The following is a 19,465-nucleotide window of genomic DNA, read 5'->3' as shown; positions in this document are numbered from 1 at the left end:
CTGTTTTCTGGCACAGTCTATCCTGGACACCTGAGTGTTGTGCAACGGGACTTGTGAATAAAAGGATGCGGTCATTTCGCCACAATCTCTGCTGGGATATTAAGGAAGGAGCTGGCCTGCTGTGGCTCCCTTTGATGGAAGGCCAGCTTCCCCATTTGGGAGCCCCAAATGGGGTTCTAACATCTCAACTGCAGGGGAGAAGCCGATAGCCAGCTGAAACAGGGCTAGGTGCAGAGCCCATCTCTGGCCACAGAGGAACAGCAAAAAAAGCTGAGGGTAATGCTCTTGTTAGCGCAAGTGGAGACCTGGCAATAAACAGAAGCATTTAGAGAGCACTTTTGACAGAGCATTAAGGCTCTGCCTGAGCAGGTAGAGAGAGTGATGGTGACGTTTGGACAATTATGGTTCAATGTGACCCCATCCGTACCTGCAGGATCACACTGGGCCTTGTTGAAGTTGGTAAACTTGGTCAAAAGCCCAGGTGGAGAAATTCCAGTTAAGGTTTTGGTAATTGACAGCTGGCCCTTAGCCCTTGCTCTCAGCGCACGAGAAAGCGCCTCTCTCCACTGCTCCGCCAGGGGGCAGGAGAGGTCACATTACACAGAATTAAGAGGAAAAAAACCAAACTTCTCCCCCAAACTGGGTTCCACCTCAGGAAACCGAATCCTCCAGCTGTGGCGTCCCAGACGCCCGCCCCGACACGCCCCTCGCCAGCCGCCTCCCCCTGCGCCCCTGCCCTAGCCCTGTTCTGTCGGGTGCTCCTCCGACCGCCGTCCCGGCACCTCTCCCCGCGTCCCTTGCCCTGAAGATGAAGGTTTGGCTGCTGCTTGGTCTTCTGCTCGTGCACGAAGCGCTAGAGGATGGTGAGTGACCCTGGGCGGGGACCCCCAACCCATATCCTCCCTCGGCCCACTCTCCTCCAGCCAGCTCTTTCTAGAACTTCTGACCTTCCGAGGCTCAGCCTTGGCTCTGCCCCGGGACACCTGCCCTATTTTACCTCCCTCTTTCCACCTCCCCTGCGCTCCCCTGGGATAGTGGTAACTACCCCAGCCCTTCAGATCCCCACCAGGACCGCCCAGCGCTCTCGGAAGGCTCTGGGAGGGCGAACCGAGCATCCCCTGCCAGCGTCTGGTCCAGCCCCCAGTGTCAACGTGTCGTTCTGGGAGGTGGCGCGGGAGCATTGGATCGCTCCCACCTCCGCGCACGCGTTCACCCAGGGTCTCGGCTTCCGAGGGCGCGGGCCACCTCAGCAAGGCATTTGCTGATTCTTTGCCAAACTTTGAAGTGTCCTCCTCCTCCCAGCCCAAGTCCTGGATTTGTTTCCTACACCACTACGGGCTTGAATCCTGCAAGATCTACCTATGGCTTAGACCGGATATTCGTGTGCGCCTATCTGGGCCCACCCTGTTGTTTAGATTCACAACCACAGGGTCAGTGTGTGTGTGTGTGTGTGTGGTGTGTGTGTGTGTGTGTGTGTGTGTGTGTGTGTGTGTGTGTGGTGTTGTTCTTCTTCTTATATCTATATATCTATAGATATAGATATAGATATAGATATAGATATAGATATAGATATAGATATAGATAGATATATGACTTTAGCATTTGTTTGGCTGGCTCCATTATTTACTCAAATAGTGTTATTTATCTATACGGTACATTTGGCACCTGAGCCCATCCTGGTATCCTGGCACCTTTGGAATTCCTCAGCTACAAGCCCCGAGTTTTGCTTAGTTTTGCTTGAAAGCAGCTTTTGCTGTTATGCAATCTCACTCTGGCGCTATCTCAACCTGGCTCACGTCTTAACCACTACTCCGTCCTGACCAGTTCCTTTATTGCCTGTGAAACTAGAAGCATTTCCCGCCCCCCCGCCCCCCGCCCTCCAAAATTCTGGTTTGCAAAGTCCAACATGGTTGTGGGGCTGGCAGCTGAGGAGAGGACCCTCTGGCCTAGAGACTCGCCGGATACAGAGTCTGCAAGTGCTTCCGCTCCAGGAGCAACCTGCCCGCTTTGCCCGGGGAGGAGCCGGCATGGGTTCATGTTCTAAAATGCACTATTAAAATGCCCCTGGCAGGTCCCTCTATGTGGTTGCTGAAGTGACAGAGATGCAGAATCTGGTGTTGTTTTTGGAATAGGGCAGTAGAGAGCCAGACAAAATAACTTCAAACAGCCCGCTCACATGGTTGTACAGTTCACCCAAGATGCCCGCCTCTGGGGCCCAGGAGGCAGCCCCCCTGCCCGCCACTCCCTCCCTGACCGCTCCCAGCCAGTATGTGTGCAGACCAGGAGAATGATTGCAAGCATCTGCCTGAATCAATTAGCATCTGTTTAAGTCAAATGTGATTCAATAAACATTTATGAGACAGGGAGAGTTGAGCACAAACTGAATATTTCATAGAAAATAATGGACACGTTTCAGGTGTCATAGTACTGCAGCTTTGTTTTTCAAAGGATATACTGGTTGTCAATACAATATTAAATACATAATTAGAAAAGTAAATCTGCTTCACTAAATTATGTAACCGTTTTCCTAAACCTATTAAGAATGTTTTTTTCTTTTCCCCTGTTTTGAGTTATCATGGGGCTGGCTGGGCCAGGAACAGGCCAGTGAGAGAGGCACATACAGAAACCCTTCCAGGGACAATCTCTCATGGGTGGGTTGGGATCTGCTGCATCCTGGGCCATCCCAAAGCACGCGCTGCGGACATGAGGCCTGTGATACAGCTTACCTCACTGCCTTTTGCTTTTCCTATCACTTCTAGGAAAGATCTTTTTTTTTAAGGTTTTTTTTTTTAAGTGTTTATTTATTTTTGAGAGAGACAGAGACAGCATGAGCAGGGGAGGGACAGAGAGAGAGGGAGATACAGAATCCGACTGTGTGTCTTCATATGGTGCCATGTTTTATTTATTTTTAAGTTTATTTCTTTATTTTGAGAGAGGCAGAGAGAGCAAGTCGGGGAGGGGGCAGAGAGAAGGGAGAGAGAGAGAATTCCAAGCAGGCTCCACACTGTCAGCTTGGAGCCCGATGCAAGTCTCAAATTCATAAACTGTGAGATCATAACCTGAGCGGAAACCAAGAGTTGGACGCCTAACCGACTGAGCCACCCAGGCGCCCCATATGGTGCTATTTTTATATAAAGTATAAAATCGCAAGCGCTTAGCCAGCTTTTCATTGTTTACATAAATATTTTTTTATCCAAGGCCAAGAGCAAATCCATAAAAATGGATTTGTCACTGTTTTGTTGAATTTACCCCAGACCTTTGGTCAATGCTAGTGTGATCTTTGGTCTAACGTGGGTTTATTCTGTGTCCTATGAAAAGGTTCTCTGTCTGGGAGGCCTGCAGAGATTTGTTATGATGTGAGGGCAACGTAGCCATATGTCTAAGGAGGTCAGGAGGGAGACACTGCTGGTGATTCTTCAACCAGGACTCTGTACCATTTTTATGTCTCAATGTATTCCTGGGAAAAGGAGTGTAAATATTAGTTCACAAATCCATATAATGAAAAAAGAATTGTAAACATTCTCATCACCTATGAGATTACATAATGTTTCTAAGCATGCAGGGTGTTGGCTCATCTGTTGGGCCTACAAAATAATCTCTGATCCTTAGAGCCAAAAAAGAGAGAAGTTTGATGGCAATGGGGAGGTGGGGCAGTGTGCCAGCCCAGTGGCGAGTCCTGAGGGTTGATGGCTTTCTCCAGACAAGGTTGTACGGCCCCTTCCTTTGTGGTGCCCATAATCTAATGGAAGGACCGAAAGTGGGTAAACAAGAAAAGATAAAATTTCAGGAAGTGATAAGCGGCACAAAGAATCAATAATCAGGACGTATTAGTCTCCTAGGGCTGCTGTGACAAAATACCACAAGCCAGGTGGTGTGGCTTAGGGCAACAGAAGTTTCTCCTGCCCAGTTCTGTCCTCAGGAAACTTCTGTCTCTGCAACTCTGGTCTCCCTGCCTCTTCCCGGCTTTTGCTGGTAGCTGTCTATCCCTGGTGCCCCCAGGCTTGCACCTGCGTCACCCCAGTTGCTGCCTCTGTGGTCACCTGGTCTCCTGTGTGTCTTTGACTTCACATGGCATTTTTCTGTGTGTGTCTCTTCTTATAAGGACACCAGCATATTGGATCGGAGCCCACCCTAATCACCTCATCTCAACTTGGTTACCACTGCCAAGATCCTATTTCCAAATAAGGTCACGCTCATTGGTACAAGGGGTTACGACTTCAGTGTGCCTTTTTGCGGGGCACATTTAACACGCAGCATGGGGTGAGAGGATGCAAGGACCATGGAGGGGAGTCAGAGCATGGTTTGGACAGTAGAGTCAGAGGCCTTTCTGGAGAGAGGAAGTCCATGCTGCAGGTGTCCAAAAGAAGAGCTGCAAGGGCCAAGGGCACGGGGCAGAGCGGCTTCCAGGTGTCCCAGTGGTCAGTGTGGCCAAAGGACCGTTAGGGAGGAGACAGGAAATGGCAAAAGCTAATAAATAGGAACAGGAAGGCTTACGGCTTTATCTAAGATGGAGGTCATTGGAGGGTCTTGACTAGAGTAGTGCCCATGATCCAACAGATGTTTTCAAAGGTAGGAGGGCTAGGGTAGAAGCTGGGAGCCTACATAGAGAGCAGTTTTAGTAGTCTACGTGCAAAGTGGCTTGGTCCAGCATGGCCGCAGTGGATGTAGGTGCTTCTCCCTACTGGGCTCGAGTTCTATTAAGCTGAGAGGATTTGCTGCTGGATTTGATGTGGCCTAGGAGAAAAAGACAACAACCGTGTGTGACTCTGAGGTTTTTATCCTGAGCAACTGGGTGAATAGAGTTGTCATATACTGGTAAAGGGACACCAGGGAAGGAGCCAGACTGAAGAGGCATCCAGAGGTCAGTTTGAACACGTTCAATTTGAGATGCCTCCTAGCTTTCCAAGTGGCGGTGCTGAGTCAGCGACAGACTATTCAGATCTGGAGTGTAGAGGCAAAGTCAGGATGGGACAAGGCAGCTCTCAGCATATAAATGCTGCTAGGACCCAGGAGGCTGTGTGAGGCCACTTAGAAATTGAATGTCATAAACGATTGAGATGAACTGCAAGGATTAAGCCCTTGGGACCCAGGTCAGGCAGGAAAAGAAGATGAGGAAGGGCCGCCAAACAGACTGAGAAGTTGTCAGTGCCGTACAAAAAAACAAAGAAAACAAAAGCAATTCAGCGCCCTGTTTTAGGAGCCAGGCAAACTGAGTGCTTCAAGAAGAGAGTGATCATTTTGCAATACATACCAATATCGAGTCATTATGTTGTACACCTGAAACTAACATTACATGTCAATTATATTTCAAAGCAAAATTAAAAGAGAGCAATCAACCCTATTCTAATGGATATTCTAATATTTCAAAGTAAGGTCTTTTTGGTATTATTATTGAAGTATAATTAACAGACAGTATTCCATTAATTGCATGTGTACAACATAGTGATTCAACATTTATATCCATTATGAAATGCCCACCGCCATAACTGTAGTTACCCTCTGTCACCTTACAAAGTCATTACATATTATTGACTATATTCTCTATGCTGTACTTTAAATACCTGTGACTTACTTATTTTACTACCGGAAATTTCTACCACATATTCCCTTCACCTATTTTACCTGTTTCCCCCACTCTGGTAAGCTGTAGGCTGTTTCCCTGTATCTATGAATCTGCTTCTCTTTTGTTTGTTTATTTGTTTTCTAGATTCCATATATAAGTGAAATCATACAGTATTTGTCTAACTCTGACTTATTTCACTTAGCATAATACCCTCAAGGTCCATCCATGTTGTCACAGTGGCATAATTTCATTTTTTTGTGGCTGAGTACCATTCTACTGATACATGGCACATCTTTATCCACTCATCTACCAAAGGACATTTAGGTTGTTTTCATAGCTCGGTTATTATAAATAATGCTGCAATGGATGTAGAAGTGTATGTATATTTTATAATTAGTGTTTTAATTTTCTTCAGATAAATACCCAGAAGTGGAGTTGCTGTATTATGTGATATTTCTGTTTCTTTAAAACAATTTTGTGCTTTTAATTCCCTTGCCTTTGGAGATGTGCCAAGTAAGAAATTGCTGTGACTAAGGTCAAAGGGGTTTTTTCCTGATTTCTCCTCTAGGGTTTTGATGGTTTCATGTCTCACATTCAGGTGCTTTATCCATTTTGAGTTTATTTTTGTGAATGTTGTAAGAAAGTGGTCTAGTTTCATTATTCTGCATGTTGCTGTCCAGTCTCCCAGCACCATTTGTTAAAGAGACTGTCTTTTTTCCATTGGATATTCTTTCTTGCTTTGTCAAAGATTAGTTGGCCATACTTTTGTGGGCTCAATTCTGGAGTCTCTCTTCTATTCCATTGGTCTATGTGTTTGTTTTTGTGCCAATACCATGCTGTCTTGATGATTACAGCTTTGTAGTAGAGGCTAAAGTCTGGGGTTGTGATGCCTCCTGCTTTGGTCTTCTTCTTCAATATTACTTTGGCTATTCAGGGTCTTTTGTGGTTCCATACAAATTTTAGGATTGCTTGTTCTAGCTTTGAGAAGAATGCTGGTGCAATTTTGATTGGGATTGCATTGAATGTGTAGATTGCTTTGGTTAGTATTGACATTTTAACAATATTTATTCTTCCAATCCATGAGCACGGAATGTTTTTCCATTTCTATGTATCTTCTTCAATTTCCTTCATAAGCTTTCTATTGGGACCTCATGAAGATAAAAACTTCTGCAATGCAAAGGAAACAATCAGCAAAACTAAAACGCAACCAACAGAATGGGAAAAGATATTTGCAAATGACATATCAGACAAAGGGCTAGTATCCAAAATCTATAAAGAACTCACCAAACTCCACACCCGAAAAACAATCCAGTGAAGAAATAGGCAGAAAACATGAATAGACACTTCTCTAAAGAAGACATCCAGATGGCCAACAGGCACATGAAAAGATGCTCAACATCACTCCTCATCAGGGAAATATAAATCAAAACCACACTCAGATATCACCTTGCACCAGTCAGAGTGGCTAAAATGAACAGATCAGGAGACTATAGGTGCTGGAGAGGATGTGGAGAAACGAGAACCTTCTTGCACTGTTGGTGGGAATGAAAACTGGTGCAGCCATTCTGGAAAACAGTGTGGAGGTTCCTCAAAAAATTAAAAATAGATCTACCCTATGACCCAGTAATAGCACTGCTAGGAATTTACCCAAGGGATACAGGAGTGTGTTACATAGGGGTACGTATACCCCAATGTTTATAGCAGCACTCTCAACAATAGCCAAATTATGGAAAGAACCTAAATGTCCATAAACTGATGAATGGATAAAGAAATTGTGGTTTATATGCATAATGTAATACTACTTGGCAATGAGAAAGAATGAAATATGGCCTTTTGTAGCAACGTGGATGGAACTGGAGAGTGTTAGGCTAAGTGAAATAATACATACAGAGAAAGACAGATACCATATGTTTTCACTCTTATGTGGATCCTGAGAAACTTAACAGAAGACCATGGAGGAGGGGAAAAAAAGTTAGAGAGGGAGGGAGGTAAACTATAAGAGACTCTTAAAAAACAGAATAAACTGAAGGTTGATGGGGGGGGTGGGAGGGAGGGGAAAGTGGGTGATGGGCATTGAGGAAGGCAGCTGTTGGGATGAGCACTGGGTGTTGTATGGAAACCAATTTGACAATAAATTTCATATTAAAAATAATAAAAAATAAAAAATAAAACAGTTTTTTAAATTAATTTATTTATTTTGAGAGAGAGAGAGAGAGAGAGAGAGAGAGAGAAAGTGAGCATGGGAGGGGCAGAGAGAAGGGGAGAGAGAATCTCAATCAGGCTCCATGGTGTCAGCAGAGAGCCTGATGTGGGGCTTGAACTCATGAAATGTGAGATCATGACCTGAGCTGAGACCAAGAGCCAATAGGTTAACTGACTGAGCCACCCAGGTGCCCTCTATTTTTAATATTTTGAGGAAACTTCATACTGTTTTCAATAGTGGCTGCACAAATTTACATTTCCATCAGTAATCCACTGTCCTAGACTCTGGGTCTGAAGTTCTCTCTTGTCCATCAAGAGAGCAGCACACAGGACTGAAAATGCGAGAGAGGCTAATGTCTGGGAGGAGACAAGAGTATAAGGGTGCTTGCTCCTTTTTTATTAGGATCGAAGGCTTACAAGTATGATGGGCATGCACAGAGAGACAATGAAACAGGGAACATTAACTCATGGAGTGGAGAAAAGGGGGTTTTGGAGATATGTGGTGTTAGGGGTTTGGGTCAATACAAAACAGAATCGTAGAGCTGGGAGGAAGGTTGTTTACATCACACATGAGGAGCCACCTCTGTTTACCTAAACTGGACTAGGGGGACAAGAAAGACAGCGCATGTTGTCTCAGGGTCAGCAAGGTATCTTTCTTTTGCTAATTAGCTCCACTCTGGGCAACTTCGCCCTGCTGTGGTCTATAGCCGTGTTTACCTATTTTGGTCCATCCTTCCTGTGAAATCAGCTTTCTACTATTGTACTAAGTTGGAGGGCATTTCCACCCTGAATACCTAATCTTGTTTGCCTCATCTTGGATGTCTTCATTCTGAGATTCCCTATTCCTACACCTTTTTCCTGTACTGGAGGCCTTTGCCCTGTTTACCTAATCTTATTTACCTAATGTTGTTTACCCAAACTTGGGTGTGTACATCCTATGACTTTCTAATTTTTTATGCCTTGTTAACCCATCAGTGCAAACTCAAGGTATTCCTAAGCTTATTCCCCACAATCCATGAGGGTTCCTTTTTCTCCACATCCTCTCCAATACCCGTTCTTTCTTGTGTTGTTGATTTTAGCTATTCTGACAGGTGTGAGGTATTATCTCATTGTGGTTTTGACTGGCATTAACCTGATGTTTAGTGATATTGAACACCTTCTCATGTGTCTTTTGGTGATCTGTATGTCATCTTTGGAAAAATGTCTCTTCAGGTCCTCTGCCCATTTTTAAATCAGACTTCTTTTTTTGGTGTTGAGTTGTATGACTTCTTTATATATTTTGGATATTAATCCCTTATCAGATATATCATTTGCAAATATCTTCTCTTATTCAGCAGGTTGACTTTTCCTTTGGTTGATGGTTCCCTTTGCTGTGCAAACCTTTTTGGTTTGATATGCTCAGTTGTTTATTTTTGCTTTTGTTGGCTTTGCCTTATAGAGACAGATCCAAAAAAATATTGCTAAGACTGATGTTTACGAATTTACTGCCTATGTTTTCTTTTATGAGTTTTATGGTTTCAAGCCTCACATTTAAGCCTTTCATCCATTTTGATTTTATGTAGTGATTTATATATTGATTTGATTTTTGTATATGGTGTGAGACAGTGGTCCAGTTTTATTCTTTTCATGTAGCTCTCTGGTTTTCCCAGCAGCATTTATTGAAGAGATAGTCTTCTCCCCATTGTGTATCCTTAGTCCCTTTGTCATAGATTAATTGACCATATAAGGGTAGGTTTATTGCTGGATTCTCTATTCTGTTCCAATGATCTGTGTGTCTGTTTTTGTACCACACTATTTTGATTACTGTAGCTTTGTAGTACAATTTGAAATCTGGGAGCATGATATCTAATGCTTTGTTTTTCTTTCTCAAGATTTCTTTGGCTATCTAGGGTCTTTTGTGGTTCCATACAAATTTTAAGATTGTTTGTTCTAGTTCTGTGAAAAATGCCACTCATATTTTGATAGGGGTAGATTGAATCCGTAAATCCCTTTGGATAGTATGTACATTTTAATATTAATTTTTGTAATTATGAACATGGTATATCTTTCCATATTTTGGTGTCGTTTTCATTTTCTTTCATCAATGTCTTACAGTTTTCAGAGCAAGTCTTTCATTTTCCTGGTTAAATTTAGTGCTAGGTATTTTATTCTTGTTGAAGCAATGATACATGACACTGTTGTCTGAATTACTTTCAGTTAGTTTATTATTAGTGTTATAGACACACAACAGATTTCTGTATATTAACATTGTATCCTGCAACATTATTCAATTCATTTATCAATTCTAGTAGTTTTTTGGTGGAGTGTTTAGGATTTTCTATATATATAATATCATGTCATCTATAAATAAGGACGATTTTACTTCTTCCTTACGAATTTGGATAACTTTTATTCATTTTTCATATCTGATTGCTGTGGCTAGAGCTCCCTGTAATGGTTTGAATAAAAATGGTGAGAATAGTACCCCAGTTGTGTTCCTGCTCTTAGAAGAAAAGCTTGCAGCTTTTCACCACTGAGTATGATGTTAGCCGTGGGTTTTTCATGTATGGGATTTATTATGTTGAGGTATGTTTCTTCTATACCTATTTTATTGAGAGTTTTTGTCATGAACAGATGTTGAATTTTGTCAAATGTTTATCTGCATCCATTGAGATGATCATATGGTTTTTTATCCTTCATTTTGTTAATGTGGTGCATCATGTTGATTGATTTGCAGATATTGACACATCCTTGATTCCCTGGAATAAATCCTACTGGATCATTGTGTATAATCCTTTTAATGTATTGTTGAATGTGGTTTGCTCTTATTTTGTTGAGGATTTTTACAACCATGTTCATGAGGGATATTAGCCTTTAATTTTCTTTTTTCATACATCTTTGTCTGGTTTTGGTATCAGGGTAATAGTTACCTCATAGAATGAATTTGGAAGCATTCCTTCTTAAATATTTTGGAATAGTTTATGAAAGTTAGGTATTACGTCTTCTTTAAATTTTTGGTAGAATTTACCAGTGAAGCCATCTGGTTCTGGACTTTGTTTGTTGGGATTTTTTGATTACTGATTCAATGTAATTACCAGTAATTAGTCTGTTCAGATTTTCTATTTCTTCCTGATTCAATTTTAGAAGACTTTATGTTTCTAGAAATGTATCCGTTTCTTCTAGGTAGTACAATTTGTCATTTCTCATAGTAGTCTCTTACGACTGTATATGTGTGGTGTCAGTTGTAACTTCTCTTTCATTCTCATTTTCTTTATTTGAACCTCTTTTTTTTTATTTGTCTGGCTGAAGGTTTGTTCAATTTTCTTTCCCTTTTCAAAGAACCAGCTTTTAGTTTCATTGATCTTTTGTATTTTTTTTAAAGTATCGATTTCATTTATTTCTACTGTGGTCTTTATGATTTCCTCCCTTCTGCTAACTTTGGGCCTTCCCCCCTCTAACCCCCTGCCCCCCCACAACTCCTTTAGGTATAAGGTTAGATTTGAAGCTTCTCTTGTTTCTTGAGTTAGATCTACATCTCTATAAACTTCCTCTTAGAACTGTTTTTGCTGCATCCCATAGATTTTGGAACATTACGCTTTGATTTTCATTTGTCTCCAGGTATTTTTGATTTCTTTGATTTCTTTTTCAACTAATCAGTTGTTTAGTAGCATTTTGTTTCGCCTCCATATGGTTGGGTTTTTTCTAGCTTTTTTTCCCATCATAATTGATTTCTAGTGTCATACTGTTGTGGTCAGAAACAATGTTTGGTATGATTTCATTCTTCCTAAATTCACTGAGACTTGTTTTGTGGTCTAACATGTGATCTGTCCTGGTGAATGTTCCATGCGCCCTCGTAAAGAATGTGTATTCTGTTGTTTGGGGATGGAATGTTCTGAATATATCTGTGAAGCCTGTCTGTCTAATGTATTGCTTACAGTCAGTTTCCTTTCGGTTTTCTGTGTGGATGGTCTATCCATTGATAACAAGTGGGCATGTTAGTCCCCTACTCTCACTGTATTACTGCAAAATTCTCCCTCGAGGTCTGTTAAAATTTGCTTTTGTATTTAGTGCCTCCATGTTGGGTGCATGGATCTTTACAATTTCTATATCCTCCAGCTGGACTGATGCTTTTATCATTATAGAATATGCTTCTTTGTCTCTTTTTACAGTTTTTGTTTTAAAGTCTCTTTTGTCTGATAGAAGTTTTGCTACCCCAGATTTTTTTTCCTTTTCTTTTCTTTTTTTTCCTTCTTTTTCTTTCCTTTTTTAAAAATTTCCATTAGCATGGATAATCATTTTCCATCCCTGACTTTCAGTCTGTTTGTGTCTTTAGCTCTGAACTGAATCTCTTACAGTCAGCATAGAGATGGGTCTTGCTTATTTTTTGTGTATTCACTTACCCTATGTGTTTTAATTGGAGCATTTATCAACATTAAAGTGATTATTGACAGATACGTGCTTATTGCCATTTTGTTCATTGTGTTCTGGTCACTTTTATAGCTTTCTCTGTTCCTGGAGTGCCTGAGTGGCTCAGTCGGTTCGGCGTCTGACTCTTGGTTTCGGCTCAGGTCATGATCTCCCGGTTCTTGAGTTTAAGTCCCATGCTGGGCTCTGTGCTGAGAGAACAGAGCCTGATTGGGATTCTCTCTCTCTCTCTCTCTCTCTCTCTCTCTCTCTCTCTCTGTCTGCCCCTCCCCCACTTGCTCACACGCTCTCTCTCTCAAGATAAATAAACATTATAGTTCTCTCTGTTCCTGTCTTCCTTTGCCCTTTTCCCTTGTGATGACTTTCTTTAGTTCTATGTTCAGAAATCTGGGGGGTTTTTTTAGTATAATTATTACATGTTTTCAGTTTCTGGTTACCATGATATATATATATATATACCACCCTATGTTTATAGCAACACATGCTAAAAGCACTGCACTACATTTTTATCTTCCCCATGTTTTATGTACGTGATGTCATATTACATTATTTTTTTGTGTGCATCCTTTAAGTAATTATTGTAAATATAGTTGATTTTACTACTTCTGTCTTTTGAGAGAGAGAGAGTGGGGGGGAGGGGCAGAGAGGGAGGGAGGGAGAGAATCTTAAGCAGGTTTCACACTCAGCATGGAGCCCAACATGGGGCTCAGTCTCACAACCGTGAGCTCATGACTGAAACCGAAATCAAGTGTTACACACTTAACCAAATGAGCTACCCAGGCGCCCCACTACCTTTGTCTTTAACCTTCTCACTGGCTTCGTAAGCAGTGTATCCATCCCTTTCACTGTACGTTTGCTTTTTCCCAGTGAGATTTTTTCTTTCATAATTTTCTTCCAGTTATGGCCTTTTCATCTTAAGGAGGTCCCTTTAACATTTCCTGTAAAGTCAGTTTAGAGGTGATGAACTCTTTGAACTCTTGTTTGTCTGGGAAAGTCTTTACCTCTTTTTCAACTTTGAGTCATAATCTTGCAGGTTAGAGTATAGATTGTTGGGTTTTTTTCCTGCAGTACTTAGAATATATTATAACCGCGCCCCCCGCTGTAGCCTGTGAAGTTTCTGTTCAAAAACAAGTAGATAGTCTTTTGGTGTTCCCTTGTACACAACTAGTTGCTTTTCTCTTGCTTCTTTTAAGATTCTCTCTTTATCTTTAATTTTTGACTTTCAGTTTTAATGTGTTTTTGTGTAGACATCTTTGGGTTCGTCTTGGTCAGGGCTCTCTGTGCTTCTTGGACTTGGATGTCTGTTTCCTTCCCCACGTTAGGAATGTTTTCAGTTATTATTTTTCAAATAAATGCTCTGTCCTTTTCTCTCTTTGCCTTTTGGCACCTCTATAATGTAAATGTTAGTACGCTTAATGTTGTCCTAGAGGTTCCTTAAGCTACTCTCATTTTTAAAAAATCTTTTGTCTGTGTGTGTGTGTGTGTGTGTGTGCGCGCGCGCGTGCATGTGTGTGTGTGATTTCCAGTACCCTGTCTTCCAGATTGCTGATCCATTTTTTTCTGCATTTTCTAATCTGCCATTGATCCCCTTTAGTGTATTTTTTATTCAGTTGTTGTATTCTTCATCTCTGATTGGTTCTCTTTAATATTTTCTTTCTCTTTGTTGAAGAGCCCACTGTGTTCAGCTATTCTTTTCCCAAGTCCAGTGAGCACCTTAAGACCAGGACTTTGACCTCTTTATCAGATAGATTGCTTATATTCCCATTTTGTTTAGTTCCATCTAAGGTTTTGCCCTGTTCTTTTGTTTGGAACATATTCCTCTGTCTCCTCATGCTCTGACTCTCTGTGTTTGTTTCTGTGTTTTAGGTAGGTTAACTACATCTCCCAGTCTTGAAGAACTGGTGTCATGTAAATGGTGTCCTCTAGGGCCCAGAAGTGCAATCCTTCTTGGTCACCAGAAGCAGACATTCCAGGATCACCCCACATGGGCTACATGGGCCTTCCTGCTGTGGCTGGACCACAACTGCTGTGGCTGGACCACAACTGCCATGGCATACTTTTGGTTGAGGCTGGTCATGTGGGAGCCACTTTGGAGTGGCCACTTACCTGGTACAGTTGGGCAGGAGCTGACAAAGTAAGAGCCTCATCCTGGAATAGAAGCATTTGTTCTTAGAAATTGCTCTTTTAAGAAAATGCTACTTTAAGAAATGGTAGGAGGGTATTTTGGAGTGGGGTTCTCGAAAAGAGAAGGGGTAGAGTAAGGAAAGAAAAGGCTCTTAGCTTTCTATTTTCATCTCCCAAGTATCATTGGTTTCCCACCTCAGCTTTGTCCTTGGGGAGGTGTATGTATCCTTGTGGGGTGTTTCATGAAGAATCATAACATTAGAGTAGGACATTTTCATCAGTTTATATAACTTGCTGGGGAACCCCTGAGCTACTCAGCAAAGTTCTAGTGTGCTTATTTTCATGGTACCTTCAAGTGAGACCTTTCCCCTTACCTGTCCATGAGGAGAAAAAGGTAAACAGCTACAGATCTTTATGTTAATGACTGTGTTCATATCAAGTCTTCATCTGAGCAGCTGTCAGTGATTCTGCTACTGATTTTTTTTTTATTTTATTTTGTAACTCCTCCAACATAATTCTATTCTATCGAATTAGAGAGGTTAATAGTTAGGTCACCTTTATTAAACGTTTGATTGCAACCCTCAGTTGGTGATGCAGAATTATAGTCCTTTGTCCTGCTTACTTCTTGCTTTGTAACATTTACTCATTTATTTTGGAGACAGGCTTTTGACCAGTGTCTCCTCGCTTTGGGATTCTAATGTATGCCTTGGAAAAGCATAACCAGCCATTCCAGGAAGCTTGTACCCTTCTCCTTGGCATCACATTCTGTTTGATTTGGAACTTCTTGCCAAAGCCTGGGGCATATCACACAAAGAAACCACTTGGACAATGGTGCTATGCATGAGATTTGTGAGGGGGGAAAAGGGAAGAAGAAAAGAAACTGTTACAATATGCTAATCTTTAAGTGAATCAAAAGACAATAGCATGAACTGAGAAGAGTCTAGACCTTTTATCCAAGGGTCTGTTTTTTCATTAGCTTCTTAGTGACCTGGGTTGAGCTACTTGGCATCTATGATCCCAGTTTTTTTCACCTGTAAATTAGGAAGAAGAATAATTGCTTTGCTTCCATCACAAGTTTATCATGGAGATCACCACGAGATGTTATCACAAGACAATCAAAACAGCAAGTAGCTAGCACTTACTATGGGTCAGACGCTACTCTCAGCATTTTATTTATTTATTTATTTATTTATTTATTTATTTATTTATATTTAAAAAAATTTTTTTTAACGTTTATTTATTTTTGAGACAGAGACAGAGCATGAACAGGGGAGGGGCAGAGAGAGAGGAAGACACAGAATCTGAAACAGGCTCCAGGCTCTGAGCTGTCAGCACAGAGCCCGACGTGGGGCTCGAACTCACGGACCGTGAGATCATGACCTGAGCTGAAGTCGGACGCTTAACTGACCGAGCCACCCAGATGCCCCTACTCTCAGCACTTTAAATGTATTAACTCGTTTAATCCCCATAGCAGTCGATGAGATAATCATTATCACCATATAATTCTCAATTTGCAGATGAGCAGAGATAGGGAGAGAATAGGTAACTTCCCAATGTCCCACTGCTAGTAAGTGGCAGCTAGGATCTGAAGTCAATAATGATATTTAATAGTTTGTGTATTTTACCACTTATTTCTCTATAAAAATACTACTATGCGATAGTCTCAAACATGAAATGGTAATGGGCTCTCACTTACCTATCATATAAATTTTGAAGACCTTTATTAGACATAGTTAGACAGAAAAGTCATATTCTTTAAGAAGTTAGACATAGAATTTGGGAATGATTCAATCCCAGATCTGTCTGGGTGTCTGTGTGGCTGTAAGTGGCTCCTGTAACTTAGTGTCATTGCTATCAAACTATGGACGAGTTCCGTGGTCAAGCAGTTACAGTTAGATCAATTGGTGGGTCTGTTCAGTAAACCAGTCAAAGTACTCCGCAGGGATAATGCCACCTATTTGGATGCATACTCTCCATAAATAGGTAACCTAATGTTCCTGAGTAGCAGAGTCCCATAGGATCTGAGAGCTAGAAGTCATGTGAGTAACACTGTTATCTAAATTCCATAAAACTTGCAGACAGTTGTGGTCATTTCTGATAGCTTGAATTCCTGTTACATGATAAAGAAAACACATCACATAAGACTTCAACCCAAAAGTCCATGAGTCCCATAGACACAGTGTGATGAAAATGCCGCAGGGCATGGATGATGGACATCATAATGGTAGACTTTAATTTTCTACCTTAAGTAAAGTGCTGTAACTTTTACTCTATCCCAAAACTGAGGCTTATGTTCACAACCGATGTTGCTGGATTAGCATACTCGTGTTGATCTGACATGTTCTCATTGGTTACGGTGCCTCTCCTTCTGGAAGGTTGGGGAAATATGTGCATTTATGCCACTGCCCATCCCCCTCTGTCATTAGAACTTTAGGGGGTAAATAAACCAAACATGCAGGACCAGGGGAAGTCTTGGCAAACAGCAGGTTCAACAGCAGGTGATGGGGACTCATCTTGGGGACTGATGCTCAAGAACACAACTCTGCTCCCTAGAAGGATGGAGGAAGTTCAGCAGGACCCATGACACAGGCCTCGGTAGAGAAAGAGGGCTCTCAACTGGACCCGAAGTCATGGAAAAGAGCAGGGCCCAGGGAGCAAGGCATATAAGCCCGAAGAAGGCAGCAGTTGATGTTGATTGATACTGAGTTCAGAGTGGGATTGGTTCCAGGGTCTGGACTCAGCTGAACTAAAAGTGGAGTCTGAATGGCTCCTGTTTCAAAGGGCAAAGGGTAACATGCAAAGGAAACCGAGTTTATCATTACACAGTGTCCAGATCAGGTGAATTTTTAGTACATAAGAGTATGGCTCCGTGAAATGCTCACAGATTGCACACATGCGTGTAACTAGCCCAGATTGAGAGAGGATGTTTCTGGAAATGCCCCTCATGTCCCCTCCTGGTCACCCCACCCCTCCGAGGTAAATTACTGCCTAGATTCTAACCTCAGAGATTCAAACCTGAAGTTTCTAAAAATGGGGTTTCTGATATTTATACATCAGAGGAGATCTGCCTTTTTGCCATCTTCTGGGGGCCTTAGACCCAGCAACTCTGAGCATGTACTTCCTTGAGACAGGGGTCTGCCGGGGCCACCTCAGTTGGTTAAGTGGCCGACTTGAGCTCAGGCCATGATCTTGCTGTTTGTGAGTTCGAGTCCCGCATCAGGCTCTGTGCTAACAGCTCCGAGCCTGGAGCCTGCTTTGGATTCTGGGTCTCCCTCTCTCTTTGCCCCTCCCCCACTCCTGCTCGCTCACACACACACTCTCTCTCTCTCAAAATTAAATAAACATTAAACAAAAATTTTTTTTTTAAAGACAGGGTCTGCCAAAGCAGAAGTGGCATCCCTTAGGGGCATGGCTTCACCAGGACCATGTGGCTCACTCTGTTTTGTCACCTGCCTGGCCTCTGGTATAAGTGCTTACAACACTTATCTTTTGCCATCTCTTGATCCCACTTGCAGTGACTTGGTACTTTTGACCACCTGAGGTCTTTTTTTTTTTTTTAAACATTTGTTCATTTTTGAGAGACAGAGACAGAGCGTGAGTGGGGGAGGGGCAGAGAGAGGGAGACACAGAATCGGAAGCAGGCTCCAGGCTCTGAGCCATCAGCCCAGAGCCCGACGCGGGGCTCGAACTCACTGATGGCAGGATCATGACCTGAGCTGAAGTGGGATGCTTAACCGACTGAGCCATCCAGGCGCCCTTGACCACCCCAAGTCTTAAGTACGTATGCCAGGGTAATATTAGATAAATAAATGCATCCATCAAAAAAGGGAAGATTTTTCTCCTGATTAATCACTTTTCCCCATTTTATACAAATGCCCTGCAATTTCCTCACTCGGCCGAGATTTTTGGAGTCATTTATTCAAAATATATGCAGGATATTTATGTCCATACAGCGAAACACGCCCTTGGAATGAGTCAGAAGACATGAATTCTACTCACATTCTGCCACTAACCAGCTGTGTACAACTTACTTAACATTTAAGGGTCTTCTTAAATTTTTAAATCTATAACAAAGGAATTTTACCTAAATGACTTTTCAGGACCCAGGACATTTTGCAATTTTGTGGGCATATAGTGAGGTTGCCTTTGAGCTCATGCAAATAGACAAACTGAAACGGCACAGTCTTCTCATCCTTGCTGGGTGCACGCAGGCGCACGGCTGGGCAGGCATGTGGGATATGGGGGGTTTCTGGGGCCCGGAGGCATCTATCTCAAGGGCAGGCGAGGGGGAGCAGTCTTCCGAGGATGCAGGCAGGAAGGGATGAATTGTCTGTAGAGAAAGGAAAAACAGGACTAAAATGGACTCACAGCAGGTCAGCTTTTTATTATCACCTTTGGCCTGCAATTATCAACAATGCTGGTGACAAAATAATCCTCCCTCCCCGAAATATTTTGTTGACTGAGTTCTAAACCAATGCTACAGTTACCCTTGAGCTCTTAAGAGCTCCTATGGAAGCTTTAAATGAGCACAGGTATAGTGCTTATTCCTTCCTCAACTTTACACGCTGTGTGGACACCGTCTACCCTGATACACACAGACTGCACTGTGCACGCTCAGTTGAGAGAAAGTTCGTAGTGGCTTGAAATCTGAGTGTGCTTCCACTCAGTGTGTCTGTACTCCCTGAAGGGTACATATTCCTGCATTTGAACAGCAAATTCAGGGGCCCCTGGGTGGCTCAGTTAAGCATCTGACTTTTGATTACGGCTCAGATCATGATCTCACAGTTCGTCAGTTTGAGCCCCATATCAGGCTCTGCACTGACAGTGTGGAGCCTGCTTGGGATTCTCTCTCTCTTCCTCTCTCTCTGCCCCTCCCCTGCTCTCACACTCTCGCTCTCTCAAAATAAATAAACTTAAAAAAAAAAAATAAACGGTAAATTCAATATGAACCAAGGTCACCCTGAGACCCCAAGGACCGGAAAGAGCCCTTAAATCAAGTGACTCTGATGCTGCCATTTTCTGTGGCCCCTTAGAGACTGTGACACAGCGTGAACTGCAGGCAATGGTCTTTTTGTTTGGGAAGTGCAAATTTTAGTTCACAAGTGCAATATTTCACTGAATTTGAACAAGATCTTTTATTTATTTTTTTTACTGTTTATTTATTTTTGAGAG

General features: G+C 42.2%; 1 protein-coding gene across 1 annotated transcript in view; it reads left to right on the top strand.

Annotated features, from left to right (window-relative positions):
• The first annotated feature begins 598 nt into the window (after positions 1-598).
• PDGFRL (platelet derived growth factor receptor like) overlaps positions 599-19,465 on the top strand; it is a 70,224-nt gene continuing 51,357 nt past the window's right edge. The window contains exon 1 of the mRNA XM_045454826.1: positions 599-863. Within this exon, the coding sequence (XP_045310782.1) occupies positions 809-863 (55 nt within the window). The 5' untranslated portion in view covers positions 599-808. The remainder of the gene's footprint in view (positions 864-19,465) is intronic.

This window comes from Leopardus geoffroyi, chromosome B1, assembly GCF_018350155.1.
Source record: "Leopardus geoffroyi isolate Oge1 chromosome B1, O.geoffroyi_Oge1_pat1.0, whole genome shotgun sequence".
NCBI lineage: Eukaryota > Metazoa > Chordata > Mammalia > Carnivora > Felidae > Leopardus > Leopardus geoffroyi.
Note: the sequence above shows the minus strand (reverse complement) of the source record. Positions and strands in the feature narration are given on the sequence as shown.